At 37.8% G+C, this 19,608-nt stretch overlaps 1 protein-coding gene across 1 annotated transcript in view; it reads right to left on the minus strand.

The window, feature by feature from the left end:
• The window catches only part of IGF1R (insulin like growth factor 1 receptor), a 382,582-nt gene that overhangs the window by 11,913 nt on the left and 351,061 nt on the right, over window positions 1-19,608 (minus strand). Inside the window, exons 14-19 of the mRNA XM_036734372.1 lie at window positions 19,344-19,449; window positions 18,561-18,631; window positions 13,283-13,512; window positions 12,808-12,918; window positions 7,730-7,889; window positions 4,109-4,238 (exon numbers count right to left, since the gene is read on the minus strand). Of these exons, the coding sequence (XP_036590267.1) occupies window positions 4,109-4,238; window positions 7,730-7,889; window positions 12,808-12,918; window positions 13,283-13,512; window positions 18,561-18,631; window positions 19,344-19,449 (808 nt within the window). The remainder of the gene's footprint in view (window positions 1-4,108; window positions 4,239-7,729; window positions 7,890-12,807; window positions 12,919-13,282; window positions 13,513-18,560; window positions 18,632-19,343; window positions 19,450-19,608) is intronic.

Consider the following 19,608-nt stretch of genomic DNA (forward strand, 5'->3'; position numbering starts at 1 on the left):
AAGTGGAAAGGCTTCTTCTTGGACATCCTTATTTCATTCAGTTCCAATATCTGACCTCACAATGAAGCAACATTGTTTTGCTGTGTCATAATTAAATGCTATTTCTAATAGGCACCTGACTCCAAAAAACAGGCCTGAGCCCTTGGAGGGTCATGAGGTTAAAAAGCTGATGTAGGTTACTATTTAAATGGTTCTTCTGTGTTGTCATCCAGACAGTTGGAAGTAAACAACACATAAGCAATAAGATCCCTTGCTAAGAAAGCCAAGAAACCATGTGATACTTTGGGAAGCTGACGTGCTAGAATGTCCAACTGTTTGCCAAGACCTTCAATTATGTTTTAGAAACTGACTACCCATCTACAAACTTGCCGAGAAAAGAGGATAAAGAAGAAGGCAGAGCTTGAATTCTCTGAACTTGTCCAAAACTACTATACTAAGAGACTTTTATTAAGAAGGAAGATATTTTGTGTCCCATTCTACCTATGAGTCAGCAACCAAGTATGCCTAATGAAAGGAAAAAAAAAAAAACAGATGGAACTAACGGGAAACATAATAAAGACACATAAACTTTGTATATTTTAAAAAAAGGCAACTCAAGATTCGTAGCAGTAAAGGCACTAAATAGGGGTCATAAGACCCTGGGCCAGCATCGCAACTATACCACTTAACCAATTTGTATTGATCTTTGTGAACAGCAAGTTCCTCATTTGTAGAACGGGGATAAATAAGAACCTGCCACAGCTATCTCAGAGTGTCGTTGTACAGATCAAATGAGATACTGCATATAAAAGTATTTCATAAACAGCAAAGTACTATATGAATGAACCTGGTATCAACAAAAATTAAAGGATTTTAGGAAGGGAGGAAAAGAGGAAGGAGGGAAGGAAAGAAAGAAAGGAAGGAAGGAATCAGACATGAAAGTGCATATGAAAGAAATTCATAAATGGTAGGGAACTGCACAACTTTAAGGTGGCATTATATATATATTTTCAGATAGATAAATACATGTACATTTTCAGATATATAAATATACGTGCAAGATATATAAATACATGTACAAGTGACTTCAAAGTCCCCATCCTTCTTCATGAGTTCAGTATAAGGCTTCCAATTTTTCTCTTTTCCCCAACTCTTGCCCTCATACTAGGGAACTTCTACAATCATAATGACTCTCCCTCAAACACCCTAACCATTCATTTCCTCAACCTGTTCGCTTCCCATGACCATGTAAAGTCATGCAGTCTACGTCAGCCACATACCAAGTTGGTTATACCCTTGATCTTGCCACAAATATACTACCTCTTCCTTCAAGAATTCCAAAATCCCCTTCTCCGACCATAATCTATTATAGTTTCACCTCTCCCTCTGCCTTCCTTAAACAGTCCTATTCTTCACCTGCACTGCGTTCTCCAATCCTTTGACCCCTCAATTCTCTCCCAGGCTATCTCCCCTGCATTATTTGCTCCCCCTCTATTCCCCATCTTGAACTTTGGTGAACCAATTCAAATCTATAAGGTCTTTCTCTCATATTTCTAGGGACCTGCTAGTTGCCTTATTCCTATCACCTACTACACCCAGCCAAGCAAGCCTCAGTCTCGGATCGCTCTCACCATTCCTCACCTTCACTTCTACATGCATGCTGCTGAATGAAGGTGGAGAAACATGTTCTGACTGGGTCCATTACAAATATATGTTACATAACCTCGACTGGGCCCCTCACTGCTGCTAGGCAATTCTGTTATGTCTGCCCACTGTATGCCACTCTCCACAGTGGCTCTTCCAAATCTCATTCCAAATCTCATTCCTCCTCAAACTTCCCACGGCTGCCCCGCACCTTGTCAGCTGAGAATCTTGCCTCATATCTTAGTGAAAAAAAGAGGCCATTTGCCATGAGTTACCTCTTACCCCTTCACATTTCCCATTTCCCATCAGGTGCTTTCTGCTACTTTCTCCTCCTTCACCCATTTCATACAATGAACTGGCCTTACTCTTTACCAAGTTTAACCCCTTTACTTGCTCAAGAAATCCCATTCCATGCCATCTCCTCTAAGATGGTCCCCTCTATCATTCCCATTCTATCACTTATTTTCACTTTCTGTCTACTGTCTCCTACCCTACTGCCTACACACATGGCCACATCTTCTTCCATTCTGACAAAAAAGTCACTTGAAGTTTCCATCTCCACTAATAATCACCCTCTATCTCTTCTGCCCTGGATAGCTAGATTCTATGCAAACTCCACCTATAATAGGTGCTTCCAGTTTTTCCCTTCTCACTCTCTTCTTAACCCCATACAGTCTGACTTCTAACTTCATCATCCCACCCATACTTCTGTCTCCAAAAATACCAGTGATCTCTTAGTTGTCAAACCCAGTGGCCTTTTCTCAATCCTCATTCTCCTTGGCCTCTATAGCTTTTGAAAATATTGATCACCCTCTCTTCCTTGATCCTCTCTTCTCTCTAGGTTTTCCAGACACCATTTTCGCCTGGTTCTCCCACTTACCAAACCACTCCTTTGCTGTCTCCTTTGTTGGATCCTCTTCTGGATCACGCTCTTTTAACTGCAGGTGTCCCACAGTGTTCTGTCCTGGGCCCTTTTCTCTCCTCCCTTTATACTACACCTCATTTGGTGATCTCATTAGCTCCCATAGATTTAATTACCACTTCTATGCTGATGATTCTCAAATCTATCCTTACCCAACTTCTCTGCTGACCTGCAGTCTCGCATCTCCCACTGCCTTTCAAGCATCTCAAACCTGACGTTCAATAGACATCTTAAACTTAACCCGTCCAAATGGAACTCATCTTTCTCCCCAAATGGTTTCCTTTTTGAACTTTTAAATTTCTATCTGGGGCAACAACACCATCCTCCAAGTCCCTCAAGATCCCAGCCTAGGAGTCATCTTTGACTTCTCACTATCTCTCACCAGGCCTCATCCCCCCAATCTGTTGCCAAGACCTGTTGATTTCACCTTTGCAACATCTCTCAGAAATGGCCCCTTCCCTTTCCTTCTATTGCCACCACTCAGCAGGCCTTCATCACCTTATCTCTGGACCACTGCAACAACCTGCTGGTAGGTTTGCCTGCCTCAAGTCTCCCCCTACTCTGATCCATCCTCTCTTCAGTCACTCAAGTAATTTTCCTAAAGCACTAGTCAGACTGTGTCACTTCCTCCTCCCCCCACCTTCACTAACTCAATAAACTCCATCACCTCCAGGATCAAATACAAAATCCTCTATTTTGCATTCAAAGCCCTTCTTAAATTAGGCTCCTCCTATTTTTCTAGCCTTCTTACACTGTACTTTTCCATCTACTACTTGATCAAGTGGCCCTGGCTTTCTTACTGTTCCATATACACGATACTCCATCTCTTGGATCTAGGCATTTTCTTTGGCTGTTCCCCATGCCTAGTGCCTGGCGTTCCAACTCAACCTACTAGCTTCCCTTAAATCTCAACTAAGATCCCATCTTTTACAGAAACACTTTCCCAACTCTTCTTCATTCCAGTGCCTTCCCTGTGTTAATTATTTACTGTTTATGCTGTATATAGATTGTTTGCATACATTTGTTTGCATGTTGTCTACCCCGTCTTGAAGGTAGGGACTGTCTTTTGCTTCTTTTTGTATCCCCAGCACTTAGCATAGTACCTGACACATAGCAGGCATTTAATAAATGTTTAGTGATTGAGTGACTGACTGATATAAACATCCAAGTACATACAGAATGAGAGAGAGAGAAGGTTGAAAGATAAAAGAATGAAAGATATGAATATATATGTGTGTATCTGTGTGTTTGGTTCTGAAAAATCTTAGTTCCTGGAAGAATGACCTATGTTAGCCTCCTTCCAAATGAGTTATGAGAATGACAATCTCATCAACCCTCCCCACCTCAGGCTTTAAAGTTCTAAAGATTAATTTCTTTAGTTGGCATACTGATAAAAGGAATTCCAGAGAGTGTATTGGATTAAGGAAACTAGCCTCAATAATATGAGGAGAATTGGTAATGGAGTGTTATAAAAGCAACAGGAGAAAAGAGGTAAACATTTAAGCTTGATTTGGTATGATTTGTAGAGACAGAATGAGTTTTTGTTAAACAAAATTTCATTACCAAACATCAGAATGTGTTGTGAAGACTCCATCCTTAAGCGACTCTGGAGACATCCAGCGAACAGGTAATAATCCTTTACCTCCTTTTCGGTAGTAATCTGTTTCATAGATATCTCTTGTCATACCAAAATCTATAAAATTGAAAGAAGGGATAATGGACTTAAATTATTCAAGCAATTCTTTAGAGGAGAAATGAAGACACATAATAAACATCACGTGATCATTTGTGTCAGCCACTACTTCGCTAACAGCACCAAACAGAATGGATGTGATATGAATGCATGCTACTAACGGTTAAATATGGGTGTACTTCACATTAATAAAACCAGTTATTAAAAAATTCTAAATGTCAACAAATTAAAGGATGATTTATTGTCAAGAAAGGAAAGATCTCAATGCTTCTTTGCTTTTTTAGAAGTATTTACCAGAGAGTTCCTTTAAATAGTGAAATAGCAGAGCATTTAAAGTAAAGATGTGATTTATAAAAGCTTCATACTATTTGATTCTTAATCCATAAAGCAAACTAATCTCTTTCAAAACTTATCCAAAGAAAAATTCCCTTCATGTTATTACCATTCCAAGAAAAGATTATAGTAGTAGGTGGAGATGAGGCACTGAGATTCAGGATTCCAATTATACCAAGTGACATGATAAGATTCTCCCCACTTAAAAAAAAAAGATGGGGTCTCTTCCCATCTCACTCAGGCTGCAAGTGCAGGGGCTACTCATGATCCTTATCCCACCACTAATCTACATGGGAGCTTTGGCCTACTACATTTCAACCTGGGCTGATTTGCCTCCTTTAGGCAACCTGGTGGCTCCCCTATTCTTGGGAGTTCACCCCCTTGATGCTGAACTTTGTGCCAATACTGGATCAGTATAGCCACTGCAGCTCTGAACTGCTGTGCTCAAGAGACCGTCCAGCCTTCTCCCCTCACCCCAACCATTAGCAGAGAGGATTACACCTGTTCATGGTGAGATTCCCAACAAAGTTGTTATTTACAAGCTACCTAGGACCATTATTCAATAATGGTTTTTAATGGATTAATCTCATTCAGTTTTTCAAGTTTCCCTCATTTCCATGTCCTTCGCAGATGGTATGTAAATATGACATCTGGTTCTCCTTTAAGCCTAAATTAATTCTTTTCCAGGTTACTTTATCTAAAATATTACTATATGTCAACTCTTCCTTCTTTGTGGCAAACTTTGTTTCTTTGAATCTCTACGTCTATTTGCTATTTCCTCAACAGGTTAAGCTCACTTTTAAAAGTGTGCAAGGGCAAAAGTACAAGAGATCTTGGACCTTAATCAACATTATTTTTCTGCACTGCATTAAAGGCTAATAAACTTACTTTTATTAAAAAAATTAGTACATATCCTTCTTGATACATGAAACATGGCTCTGGGAAAACATTTGTGAGCTCAAGATTCTAGCCTCAATACAGATCAGAGTATGGGACTGGGGGGTGGGACTAGAGTGGTGAGGGAGGAAGAGAAGGAAGAAGGAATGCTGGGTTTTTCCACCGAGGAAAGGCTATAAAGTTTTTGCTTAATACAAAATTTTAAATAATTTTGAGAAAGACAAGGCAATTCCAAGAAAATATCTGCAAAAAAAGAAGTAATAATCATGCCAAGAAGTGCCAATAGTTGCCAAGAAGTGATAATAATGATGATAATCACAGTAATAATAATAATAATAATTATATAATAAACATTATATAATAAATGTAGTAATTATTATAATTTAATAATAGCTAATATTTGACTATGTGCCAGGCACTGCGCTAATTTAAGCTCTTTACAATTATCATTATCCCCATTTTAAATCTGAAGAAACTGAGGCAAACAGGTAAAATGACATGCCTAGGGTCATACAGCTAGTGAGAGTATAAGGTCACATTTGAATTCAGACCCGAGTTCAGGCCCGGCACTCTATCTATTGCGCTATCTAGTTACAAACAGCATAAAACAGCTTATGTGATTTCAATATAAAAGTGGTACAAAACACTTCTCCTTTCATACCTGTCTCAGGGAGGCTAAAAAGCAGTCAATACGTAGGGATGGACTGTGAACCCATATTTGATCTAAGGTGGAATTATTTCACATTCCCAGCTGAGGCTGAAGGTTATCGGCACTTAGCATCATGTCTGGAACCTAGCAGGTGCTCAATAAACCTTGACTCAAAAGGTAGGGTAAAAAAATAGACAAGTGTCTAACATGATCCCTTGGTACATTATCAACTTAATAAAATGTTTTAGGCTTTTTGTTAGTTGTTTTCAAATGAGAGTAGGATATGTAACAAGAAAAGGAAAACAACCACCCTCCAAAGGCCCTCATGCTTCCCCCTTCACTTCTTTTTTGTACTCACCTCTTTGACTCTTGGTGAAAACCCCAGAGAAACGGTTCTCAGCCACTGCTGGCTAGTATATGCGGCCATGTGCACTATAACTTTTGCAACAAGGTCTTTGATAACCAGCCACGCTTTATATATAGTCCAGGCTCACATGCTAGCAGGTGTGGAATGACTATTTCATGACAATCATAGTTTTGTTTAACCTATTCATTCACTCTGTAGCACATAGTTTTATTTGTAAGAGCAAATGAACAAACACCTGCTTTTGAAATAATTCTTTGGGAGCTATTCATAGTTCCCTGAGGGGTGAGGGGAAACTGTAAAATGTCTCATTTAAAAATTATAGTTAAATGACGTTGAGAGTGGTGGGGATAGGAAAACATTCCATAAAAACTATAGAGAAAATACATGAAAAAGTTAACTTCTGAAATAGTTTTCTTGGTTCTTGGATTATACTATTTTTCTTATGACTTTTCCTTTGTACTTATCAGAACCATCAGATGAAAGCGAAAAAGCTAGGCTGTTTCCACAGCAACACCGTAGTTTTATTTGGTGTATGTTTTTCTTGGTGTGTACTAAAAATAAGTACACTTAAGATGGAAACACTGATCACTAGAAACAACATTACTAGCCAGAGACCTAAAATTCACTTACGAGTTCTGCTTTGTTTTGTTGTTGTGGCTTATCAAATAGGTCTCTAAGTAAGGTCCTGCCTCACCCCTGTCTCCTGGATCTCCTCCTGACAGTGGCACATCTTTCTCTATTTTGATCAGAAGTTTTATTATTAGGAATTTATATATCTGCCACCCTCCAAAAGTTTGACCTGGGGGAATCTACAGGAATGCTACCACAAACAAGGGCCACATAAGACAGAATGGAAGAGTGTCTGGAAAGATAATTTAAGTAGCCTGTCCAGGGTCAAAACATCCGATACCTTGGAAGAGGGAAATGAGAACAATTGTGGGTAACGTAACTTAGCTGAACTTCTGCAGGATTATTGCCTATCACATATTCAAAATACATAGACCCATATAGTGTATTGCTGAGCTGCTATCATCCCTGAAAATGATCAACATGCAAACGCTGAATATGGAGACAAATACGCCATTTCCAAGAGCAACATTTTTCCTTTAAAAAACAAACAAACACAAAAAACAAAAGTACTTCCAAAACCCAACTAAATCTATATTAATACAAAGATATATCGGAAACGTAAAAGACTATTTCCTCGACACAGTTGCAAAGTTGGAAAGGTAAAGAAGAACACACCTCCGATTTTGACAGTGAAATCTTCAGCGACCATGCAATTCCTTGCAGCAAGATCCCTGTGGACAAACTTGTTGGCATTGAGATATGCCATGCCATCAGCAATCTCTCCAGCCATCTGAATCATCTTCTTTAAGGTTGGAAGCATCTGGCATGGATTATTCTGATGGATAGCAATAAAGGATTCAAATGTGAGAAAAATTGGGAATTTGTCCCTTTCAAAAGCTGTAATGCCTTTTCTCAATCCTATCACCACAAGTCAGCCTGCTAAGGAATCAGCATGTTATTATGTAGACCATAGCATCTGCTTAGTGGTAAAATCATGTGCTCACTCCCTAACCACATCAAGCTCAGCTACAACGAGAAACGCCAATTAGCACTACTTTAGACCAGGGAGTTCTATTTTGGGAAGTACATAAAATGTTTAAAGTGAAACAAGCAATTTTTGGTATTAAGAATTCTATTTTACTCGAGCACCTAGAAATTTATACTCCTTTTAACTCAATGGTTTACCAAGGACAAAATATAGCTTAGAGAAGGTCATTTAAAAACTCATTTGAATGTGCATGCTTTTGAAAAACAGGACAAATCTTTGAATACATACATACATATATATATCCTTTCTCAATTTCCACATAAACTTCCTTATATTCCCTTTAATTTTCCTTTTTAAATTTAAATTCCTCATTTACATAAGCAACTACTCAGTCAATTAGCATTTACTGTTATTTGTTATTGTTTGGCTTTTTTTCCTCTGTGATTTTCTTGGCAAAGATAATGGAGTAGGTTGCCATTTCCTTCTCCAGTTCATTTTACTTACAGATAATGAAACTGAGGCAAACAGGTGACTTGCCCAGGGTCACACAGCTAAGTAAATGAGGCTGGATGTGAATTCAGGAAGATGAGTCTTCCTGATGTCAAGCCCGGTACTCTATCCATTCACACACCTAGATGTCCTATTTACTGTCTCCTATATGCCGGGCATTGTGCTAAGTGCTGGGGTTACAAAGAAAGGCACAAGACACTTTCTACTCTCAAGCAGATCATAGTCTAGTGGGCCAGACAACATGCAAACGGTTTTGTACCACAAAATACATACAGGATAAATTAGAGAAAAGGCTTCTTAAAGAAGTTGGGACTTTAGATGGGATTTCATGGAAGCCAGGGAAACCAGGAGGTGGAAAGAGTTTCCAGACATGGAGAAGAGGCAGGGAAGATGATCAGAGCCTGGAGATGGACTGTGTGTCACATGTGAAGTGTGGCAAGGAGTCACGGGATCACAGAATACATGGAGGGGGAGCAAGGTGTAAGAAGACAGGAAAAGGAGGAGGAGGCCAGGTCCTGAAAGGCTTCGAATAGAAGATTCTACGTCTGTTCTTAGAGGTGACAGGGAGCCACTGGAATTTACTGAATGGGGGTGGGGGCTATGTGTGACAAGGTCAGATATGCACTTTAGAAAGAATTATACAAATGAGTAGAGGATAGATTGGTGAGGGGAAGGACTTGAGGCAGGAAGACTCCTCAGCCGGCTATTGTAATAGTCCAGGTTTGAGGTGATGAGGGCCTGCAGCTGGGTGGTGGCAGTGTTAGAGGACAGAAGGGAGTGTATACGAGAGACATTAAGAAGGTAAAATTAACAAGCTTGGCAACAGCTTGAATATGGAAAATGGGAGAGAATGAGAAGCTGAAGATGACAGCTAGAATGGAATTTGAGCAACTGGGAGGGTGGTGATACCCTAGACAGTTATACAGGAGAGTTTTGGGAAAAGACCGTAAGTTCAGTTTAAGATGTTTAATGGGTTTAACTGAGTTTAAGATGTCTATGGGACATTTCCTTCAAGGTGTCTGAAGGCAGTTGGAGATGTGAATCTAGAGATTAAGATCTCGTTTTTTTTCCTGCCTCTGTTCAAAAGCATTCACTTTATTAACTGCATGAAAACCCTCTGATGGTGTATATGCCTTCCTTCTCCTCCTCCTGATACCTTACACTTCTATGATAGTTTGTAGTTCAGAAATCACTTCCCTTTATATAAAGTTTTTGAGTTTCTCAACCCTGTGAACTCCTTGCCCCTACTTTAAAAAATAAATAAAAAACAGAGTTAACAAAAATTGAATTTTAACATATAATCTGTAACTTAAGTGGTAACAAGAGTGCAAATCTATTCATAACTTTGAGAAAAACTGTTTTTTAAAAAAGCACAATCAACCTCTTTTCACTATATACATCAAAGGAAAAAAGTGAATTTCATACCTTGTGAGATGCCCACACTGAGCTAAGTATAAATAGACCAATTCTTCAACTACTTAATTATGGTAACTGTCTCTGAAGCCACAACTGAAGTCCTCGAAGACAAGGATCAATAGTTTTATAATAAATTTTTATAATCTCTTCTTCTCTCCATCAAATATTTCCCTTAAATCTTTGGTACCTCATGCAGCATTTCTCAAGCGTTTTGGTCTCAAAAAGTTTGTACTTTTTGAGTGTACATGTTACATTTTTAAAAATTATTGAGGGACACCTTCATCTTCACCCCACAGAGCATTTATTTAAGAGGGCTTATCTATAGATAGTTGCTGGACTGAAAATTAAAATGTCTTGGTATTGTTGCAAAAACAATTTTTACCTCACAGATCCCATGAAAGGGACTCCCAGTGATCCCCAGACCACACCCTGAAACCACTGCCTTAAATACAGTATACCTATTTACTAAAAAATTGTAATCTGTAATTGAACCAAAAAAAAAAAATAAGACTACAAGGCTTAATTTTGATCAATTACATTGTTGATGCTTTGTTCCAGTTCACTCTGATAAATGGCAGCTCTTTCACTATACATTCTGGTAAGTAGGGATCATTTAGCCTTCGAGAGCTATTTAAGAGATGTGGATATACCAGGGAGTATGGTTGAGCCAGGCCTCTCATTTTAAGTATGTCGTTGAGTTGTTTCAACCATGTCTCTGACTCTTCATGACTCCATTTGGGCTTGTCTTGGCAAAGGTATTGGGAGTAGTTTGTCATTTCCTTCTCTAGATCATTTTATGGATGAGGAAACCGAGACAAATACGAGTAAGTGACTTGCCCAGGGCCACACAGTTACTAAATGTCTGAGTCCAGATTTGAACTCAAGAAAATGAGTCTTCCAGACTCCAGGCCCAGCACTTCATCTGCATGCGCCATCTAGCTGCCCAAGTATCTCATTAGGTGACACTAAAAGAAAACAAATTGCTTCAGAATCACAGAATTAGGATGTCACCATGAAGACCATCTTGTTTAACATCTTCATCTTACAGATTAGGAAACATCTCCATAGAGATATGGCTTTCCAATGGTCATAAACCTAACGAATGGAAGACTATCTAGCTCCTAATACCCAATCTCTGAGCAAGAAGTTGGTAGTTAATGGGAAAAGTGGAGGGGGGTGGTTGGAGAGAAAAGTAGAGAAAGCAGAGGCCATGAAAGCTCATTTTGGATCCTCTTAAAATTGTTTGGGAAATAGATGTACTTATAACCTTTCACTGTTAATGAAGTTTTTCTTCTCAATATATGCTGGAATGCAATTGAATTTATCCCACAAGTTTAATTTTTCAGTAAGTCATCATTCAATAATAAAAATCACACATGGTAAAAGTAGTCTTAAAAACTAAACTGGAATTGTACATTGATGGTTTTCAAAATGTGGTATAGACACACTTTTAAAGCAGGGACTTAACAGTTATTTGTGCCTTCAAAGACATCACATTCAAAGTCCTTGAGAAGTTACACACACAGACTGTTAAAGAGACAATGAAATCAGAAAATCATCCTTTGGAACTAAAATGAAGGAAGTTCCACTTGGGAAGTGGTAAAGGTTCATATTTAATGAAAAATAAAACAAAAAATGTGCTCAAATGGAGAAAAGCTAATAGAATTCAGGAGAGATACGGATAAAGAAGTTTCTACAGAGCAATTCCAAACTTCAGGGAGTAGAAAGGTTCACCTACACAGCAATTGGCAAAACAGGGTCAATGCTACAAAGAATTTTAAACTCCTCTTAGGCACAACTGAAACAGCTAGCCTGTTGCATTTAGAAATGTGAAATTTCATACCCAAAGTCTGCTAATACGGCTGGCATCATTATTAAACATTCATCTAGTGACTTGCATTAGAGGACACTGATTTTCACTCATGCCTGACACAGGCTTAGGAAACTGGGACATTGAAGGACATCTAAAAATGGCTCCAAAAGTCATTGGTGGAATGAGAATTTGAACTCACAGCTCAAACTGTTGGTTTGTACTTATTCCAGTGAAAATATTCACTAATGCAAGACTTAAGTGTTGTTTTCTATTTTAAAATCTAAGCAAGGTAACTCTTCAGTCCTGTGAAGAAGGGATTCTGATAATCTAGCTACATAGTCATAAGGATACATGCCTCAATCATGAAGCCTTCATGAATGAGGTGATGATGGCATGTGCACATGGGTAGGGAAGAAAGAGGTGAATTCATTTTTAAATACCCTCCTAGCAGCTTTCCAGGTGCAATGGCAAGAAACTATATTCAACTTCTGATTTTACAGAAAGGACATATTAAATTCTCTGGCTGGGAAACTATTTAGATCAATTAACTGTAACCACTTATGTGACAAATAGCTACAAACCTCAGAGAATAGGCTAAACATCATAAAATCATAGGCTCTTTAACAGCTGAAACGAACCTAAGATTACCTTGTGTAGCCATAACTGTATAGGTGAAAGAACTGAGGCACACGAGGAAAGTGATTCTCCAAGGCCCAGAAAGCTAAAGAGCAGTGGAGCAAGGAATGCAACACAGGTGTCCTGACTCCCAAGTGAGAGAACAGCAATGTAGTAGTCGTACTGCTAGTAGTAGCAGTGATGGTGGTGGTGGTAGCAGTAGTAGTAGTAGTAGAAATATAACAGTAGTAATTTACACTGTAGTAGTAGTAGTAGTAGTAGTAGTAGTAGTAGAAATATAACAGTAGTAATTTACACTGTAGTAGTAGTAGTAGTAGTAGTAGTAGTAGAAATATAACAGTAGTAATTTACACCGACACAGTTTTTAAAGGTATGCAAATAAAAACTCACCTCTGTCTCCGGCCTCAGAGATCTGAGGTAACTTTTGAGATCCCCTCGTGTCATCAATTCCATGATGACTAGTGTTGGCTGGCCCTGGGACACTACTCCAAGCAATCGCACCTGGTAGGGAAAACCAGATGACTCAGATACTAAGTCCACACAGCTTTGTTCCCATTGTGTCCTCTACTGCTAATACTATCTTACAGCGCTGCTCAAACTAAGTGATAAAGGAGGAGGTGTTAGAGCATAAAACACAAGAGGGCTACGTCTAACACCCTCTGTATCACATCCAGTAAAGTCGCGCGCATAGGGAGATATACAGGGTGATTATCAGTAATTTCTGGACACTGTCTCCAAAAGCAGGTAGGTAAGAGGTCGACTCTAAATATGTACGCATAGGAAGTAAAAGGAGTTTCTTTCCACAGTTTTTCCATTTCAGATCCCCCCTCCCCCACTGCAGCATCTATAAAGACTTTCCTCTTACCACATGATGACAATTGAATTCTTTCATTACTGAAGCTTCATTAAGAAATTCAATTCTCTCCCGCATGCTTGCTGCTTCATTGACTGTCTTGATGGCTACCCTGGTTTCAGGCTCATCTTTCACCACGCCCTTTGCAACTCCCTCATACACCATCCCAAATGAACCCTGCCCAAGTTCTCGACTCATGGTGATCTTCTCTCGAGGTACCTCCCACTCATCTGGGACATACACTGGAAAAGAATAGAGAGTATTTGTTTAAACACATTCGAGGAGAAAACCAAACAAAACTCTTCCAACATATGAACATGGAACAGAGAAGCCGCTAGTCAATTTGTTCGGGGCATCAATAACTAAAATCTACGGAAAAATAAAGTCAGGAAACGATGCCATCAGTTCATTTTAGTAATCTAAGAGCTTCCCGTGAAAACAGCCAGTAAACTTAGCAGATCTCAGTATTTCACATGTCTGTGATTTCAGGAATATCGGTTTTCCTTCCACCTTCTCAATACTTTAGTAAACATGAAATCCCGAACTGAAAACAATAACAATGACGACCCATCCATCAGGGGTCAAGTTTTTAGACGCAGACCTCTTTAGACTGAGGCTGGTCTTAGGATGACAAACTTTGTTAACATGCCTAGGACTCTCCAGCCTGGTAGGCTTTGTCAAGTTCTGTGTTCTAGGGAGTTTCCAGAAGAAGAAATTCAAGTTGTGAACAGTCACATGAAAAAAATGCTCTTAATCATTAATAATGACAGTAATGCAAATTTTTAAAACTCTGAGGTGCCACCTCACACTAGCATGGCAGGAAAGGAAAAGGACAAACGATGGAGGGGATGTGAAAAAACAGGTTCACTAATATACCCCTGACGGAGTTGTGAAGTGGTCCAACTATCCTGGAGAAAAATGTGAAACTATGCCCAGAGGGCTATAACACTATGCGTACTCTTTCATCTAGTAATACTGAGTCTGCATCCCAAAAAAGATGAAAAGAAAGTGAAGAGGACCTATTTGTACAAAAATATTTATAGCAGGTTTTTTTTGTGGTAGCAAAGAATTAGAAACTGAGGGGATGCCCATCATTTATTTGGGTAATGGCTGAATAAGCTGTGGTGCATGATTGCGATAGAATGCTATTATGCCGTAAAAAATGATGAAGGGTATAGATTCTGAAAAACTTGGGAAAATTTATATGAACTGATGCGAAATAAAGGGAGCAGAACCAAAACAATGTATATAATAAAAGTAACGTTGTAACGATAATCAATTGTGAAAGACTAAGATATTCTGATCAATATAATGATCCTCAACAATTCCAAAGAACTGATGATGAAAAATGCTATCTACCTCCAGAGAGAGAGAGAACTAATGAACTCAGGAGTGCAGACTGAAGCCTTTTTTTTGCCTTAGTTTTCTTTTGTTGTTGCTGTTTCACAACATGGCTAATACAGAAATATGCTTTACATGACTTCACGTATATAATAGGTATCATATTGCTTGCCTTCTCAAAGGACAGAAGGGAGGAAGAGAATTTGGAACTCAAAATTTTTTTAAAATGACTGCCCCTCCCCCTCTACCCAGAATAAATAAAACCGTTCTGTGTTAAGTTCTGTGCTAAGATAAACCACTAGAGTAGAACTTTAATGGAAGAGATTGCAATAATACTGGACATTGGTGAAACTCAAATGCTCTAAATTTCATAAGTAATTACTATACAGTATCCACATAAGAATAGTTGAAAAACCAAAAGGGAGGTTCTTTGAACCCCCTTAAACACTAGACACAAGAGATGGTTTAGGAATCAGTAACTCTCTATCTAGTTCAGTTCTTTAGTTCACTGAAGGTAGAAAAGAGATTCACAAAAGGGAAGGTGTAAGAAGGATTTCAGAAAATTTGTATCCTGCCAGTCTTCATCCATGTGGAAAGTAGCCAAACCAGAAAAGAAGAGGATTGAGGACAACTCTAAAATGGGCAGGACAGCTATTTCAGGTTTATTTTATTTTTATTCTAACAAATATTTATTGAGTGCTTACCACATGTAAGACACTACACATAAAACCTCAGATCATTTTGACTTCAAGTAACCAGGGGGTGTATCAATTTACTGAAGAGCTGGATGTAGAAAGTCTAAGGTAAAAGAAATGCTAATAATAGTGCCACAAAGAACTGCCTGAAACGAATACCAAAAGGCACTCTTATTATGCAATATCTTGGGTGGGAGGGAGGTGGTTAGGACAAAAAGACTCTATTAAGACGACTCTATTAGGACAGGACGAGCTTGTAACTGCACTTATGTGGTCCCACTCATTCAGAAATCAGAGTACTTCAGGATAACTAACTTGATGGGAGAGAAAATAATTCTCTGTCAGTATTTACTCCAGCTATTGCTAATAGCTTCTCCATAAGGCAATCAGGACCCAAGTATTACATTTGGTTGAAGTCTTCAAGGCACCATTAAATGAAATAAATGCCACTCAAGAGTCACCCACAGGAATATTTACAAATCTGGGCTACAAACTAATCCCTAATTTTCTTTCCTAAGAATTTAATACTCATAGTATACAAATCGTTAGAAATTTCACAAAAGCAAGTTAGTAATCCATACGCTTAGATAGTTCATACACTAAAAAAAAAGGAGGGAGCTCACTTAAAATTAGAACTATGCAAGACTGCCCAATAGATAAGACTATTTACAATGCTCCCTTAGGGGCTATAAAAGTCAGGGTCCATAACCATTTATCTCAGGAAAGTGGCTTGCTTTTTAATCAGAATTAACTGTGCAGTGTGCAGTAAAACAGTTAAACTTATTTCTTGCAGGGAAGGGCCTCTGAAGCCAATAAATTCTTCCCTTTATACATTATCCATGGGAAAACTACTATACTAGGCCAAAAAGTCTATAGTTCAACTAAAAGTCACAAGCTTCCCCAATCACCTGGAGGGCTGCATGAACAATGCTATCAGCTCTTTCCTGTTGGATGTTTTCAGTGTGTTCTGGAAAATGGTTATAGGCAAGTTCATTTTTTGGGAAAAAGTGGGTTTTTAAACTACTTCTGAATCACAATGTCACTTTGTCACCTTTTGAGGAAACCACCTATACTCTGCTTGTCAAAAGGCTGGAGAAACTAGGTTCAAATGAGGTGACAGTGTTCTAACCAATCGGTCTAGCTGACACTAAGGTTTTTAAAGTAGGTTGAGTGACATTTTGAAAATAGTCAGAACAGAGACCCTCAGTTATCAGAATTATTCATTATTCCCTCAGTGTAAAATCAAAATCATCACAGAGTCTATTTTGCTACATTAATGCATTCCTAAATCTTACTTGACATTTCACTGTCAAAGCTACAAATATGCATGCACCTTCTGTGTTTGGTTTTGTTCTGAAATAGTACACATTCTCATCTGTCTGGGATATTTTTGGTGTGGTCTTTTCTATACAAAAGAAGATTTGGGAAATTATTTCTCATTTTCTCATCTAGTCTATGAACTTTTATTTGCCTAATTCATATTTACACCAAAATTATTTGCTAATATAAATGTGAGAACTTCTTATATTCATATAGTATTTTAATTTTTTAAAAAAATGCTTTCACATATATCATCTGGTGTGTTAATAATAATCACCAGTCACTTTTCATTGTAAAAAAAAATCTTCTCCCATATTTCTTACTCTTTGCTTAAACTCTTACAGAAGAAAGCTAATTTTCTCTTCATACCTTTCCTTCAACAGTCATAAACATTTGCTTATCTCCTCTGATATCACTAGACTTGACCAATCCCTCTTTGTTTCAGGGTCTTGATTTGGTTACTTTAATATAATACACTAAGAAGCCATGATTTCACTGATAGAGAGAGAGCCTTGAGTGACCCAGAGTACCTATAACTCCTCCTTGTATTGTTGGTAGGAAATCATTATGAGTTGTAGCCCAAAATGAAAGGCATCACCTGGAAACCAACAACTAAATGGTGATGGACCTTCCACAAATTAATTGGATAGTTCTCAGACGACAGGAACACAATTTATTTCTGGGACCATACACAATGCTTTTAAGGTTGGAAGGATCCACAGGAGCTGTACTCTGTTGGCATAGCCTTTGAGAATCCACTGTGACCTATATGCTAAGAAGAAGCATCAGAATGGACCTTTGGTAAAATCTAAAAAACAAAACAAAAAACCTGACCTGCTAAACCACATTCAGAAAAGGTCAAAAGAAAATGGAAGAGACAGAGAGAAGATAAATTTTATGATATTGGCAAAACAGGGGAATAAGAGAGAAGGGAAGAAAATAAATTCCGTAAGATTTTAATAAGGATAATAAATATGAAAACTACAAAGGATGCCTTTGAGTAGACAAAACTTATTTTAAACATATAAAAACTATCTGAATCTAAAATACTTTTGTCAACATTATAATTATCTCTTTTCTAGATGCAAACATTCTGCTATCTAGACTTGCTTAAGAATCTTTGTAACTGCAGCCTCGCATTTCATTTTTATTAAATTAAAATGATCACTATATGGGTTACATTCAGAAATGTGTTTCTATCATGCAGCGCTGAGGTCCTCTACTACTGTGATTTATTTTTTTCGGTCTACTTTATTTTATAGCAATGATATTCTATGACTGAGATTTCTAGAACTGAAGAATACCAAGTAAATCATTTGGGTAAGATGATCCTTCTTAACCTTAGGTTTTAAAAAAATATTAGCAATGGCAGAATTAAAACCAATGCTGTCTTCAATCACTTAATAGGATTTTGTACAAAGCATTCTCCTTATGTGAGTCTTAGGTTCCTCTTAAGAACGAAGGTGACAATGATACTTGTGGAATCTCTCTCAACAGGGCTGTTTGTAAAATGAGAGTAATTAATAATAATGATAAAAACAATGATAGCAACTAGTATTTGTATATTGCTTTAAAACTGTCAAAGCTTTATTATCTTATTTAAACTTCACAACAATCATGGAGAAGTAGGTGTTATTATCTCCATTTTACAGATAAGGAAACTGAGGCAGACCGTGTTTTTTTTGTTTTTGTTTTTTTTTTTTAAATAACTTGCTTAGGTTCATACAACTTGTTAAATTCATAGGGTGGATTTGAACTCAGGGATCTGTCCACTGTGCCACCTGGTGACTTCTTATAGAGTTATAACCACAAAATGCTATGTAAATATCAGTTTTCGTAATTATTTTTTGCAACAATATGAAGCATATCATTCCCATTAGTAACAGCCCAAATCTAGAAATCACACATGTGTGCAAATGTGTTTAAACACTTACCATCTGCAGCACTGAAGTACTCTGGATTGACAGATGCATATAGGACTCCATTCCCTAATCTGTCACTGTTTCTGTCAAAAGATTTAAAATATAATTTTTCAAAACCCTACACATATGATATCTCCACCTATCTTTCCCTGTCCATTCACATCTGTTACTTTATATGTTCTATTAAATGTTAACAGGGGAGATGAAGAGGGACAGCTTTAATTCTTATAATAACTCTAATATATTCATAACTTCTTCTAAATGGAGCCCAGTATATACCTTTGCATGAAATTCCATTAATTTCTTTAGTAGTTTAAGACCATTTACCCCAATGATAGCAGAGGAGGCTACGTAATCCTAAAGATGGAAAGGATCGCCTTTGGAAAAACTCCTAAATTCATAAGTTCCTCTTCAAGGGAAAAAAAAGAAACACAACTTTTTTTTTTTTTCTGCTTCAATTAAAAGAGGCCATTTGGCAAAGTGGGGCATATATTGTACTTGGGAAAGTTAGATAATTCAATAAGGGAAACAGCTTTATTTAAAGAAGAAAAAACTTAAAACCACGTAGAAAACAATTATGAAAGATTTCAACAAGTTCATATCTTACTTTCCTTTAAGGAATAGATAAACTGAAGATCAGTGGCATTGCCCCTTTTTTTAAATGGCCACAGTTACAGCCTTCAACGAGGAGGCTTTACAACGTCTCTTTACTTTTCGGTAAATACCAAACTGCCATGACTCCCAACGTTAACATTCGAACATTCAATGACAACTTGAGAAGCATGAAGTTCTTACCTTTTTTTATTGTAGACATACCACATTATCAGTATTCCACCAAGTATAAATAATCCCGCGATGGGGAGAGCGATCATTAAGTGAATGAAGTTTTCGTAGTCAGGTGCTGCAGACATGAGGAAATAAAGTGCATTAAGTAATATGGAATGTTTTTATTTCACCCAATTAATGGAATTTAAAAATCTGCCCAACTTCTTTAATACCACCCCTTCCCGTCCCACTCCCCTCAAAAAAAAAAAAACCCTATGAAAATTAATCAGGTATT

Source organism: Trichosurus vulpecula, chromosome 8, assembly GCF_011100635.1.
Source record: "Trichosurus vulpecula isolate mTriVul1 chromosome 8, mTriVul1.pri, whole genome shotgun sequence".
Lineage (NCBI taxonomy): Eukaryota > Metazoa > Chordata > Mammalia > Diprotodontia > Phalangeridae > Trichosurus > Trichosurus vulpecula.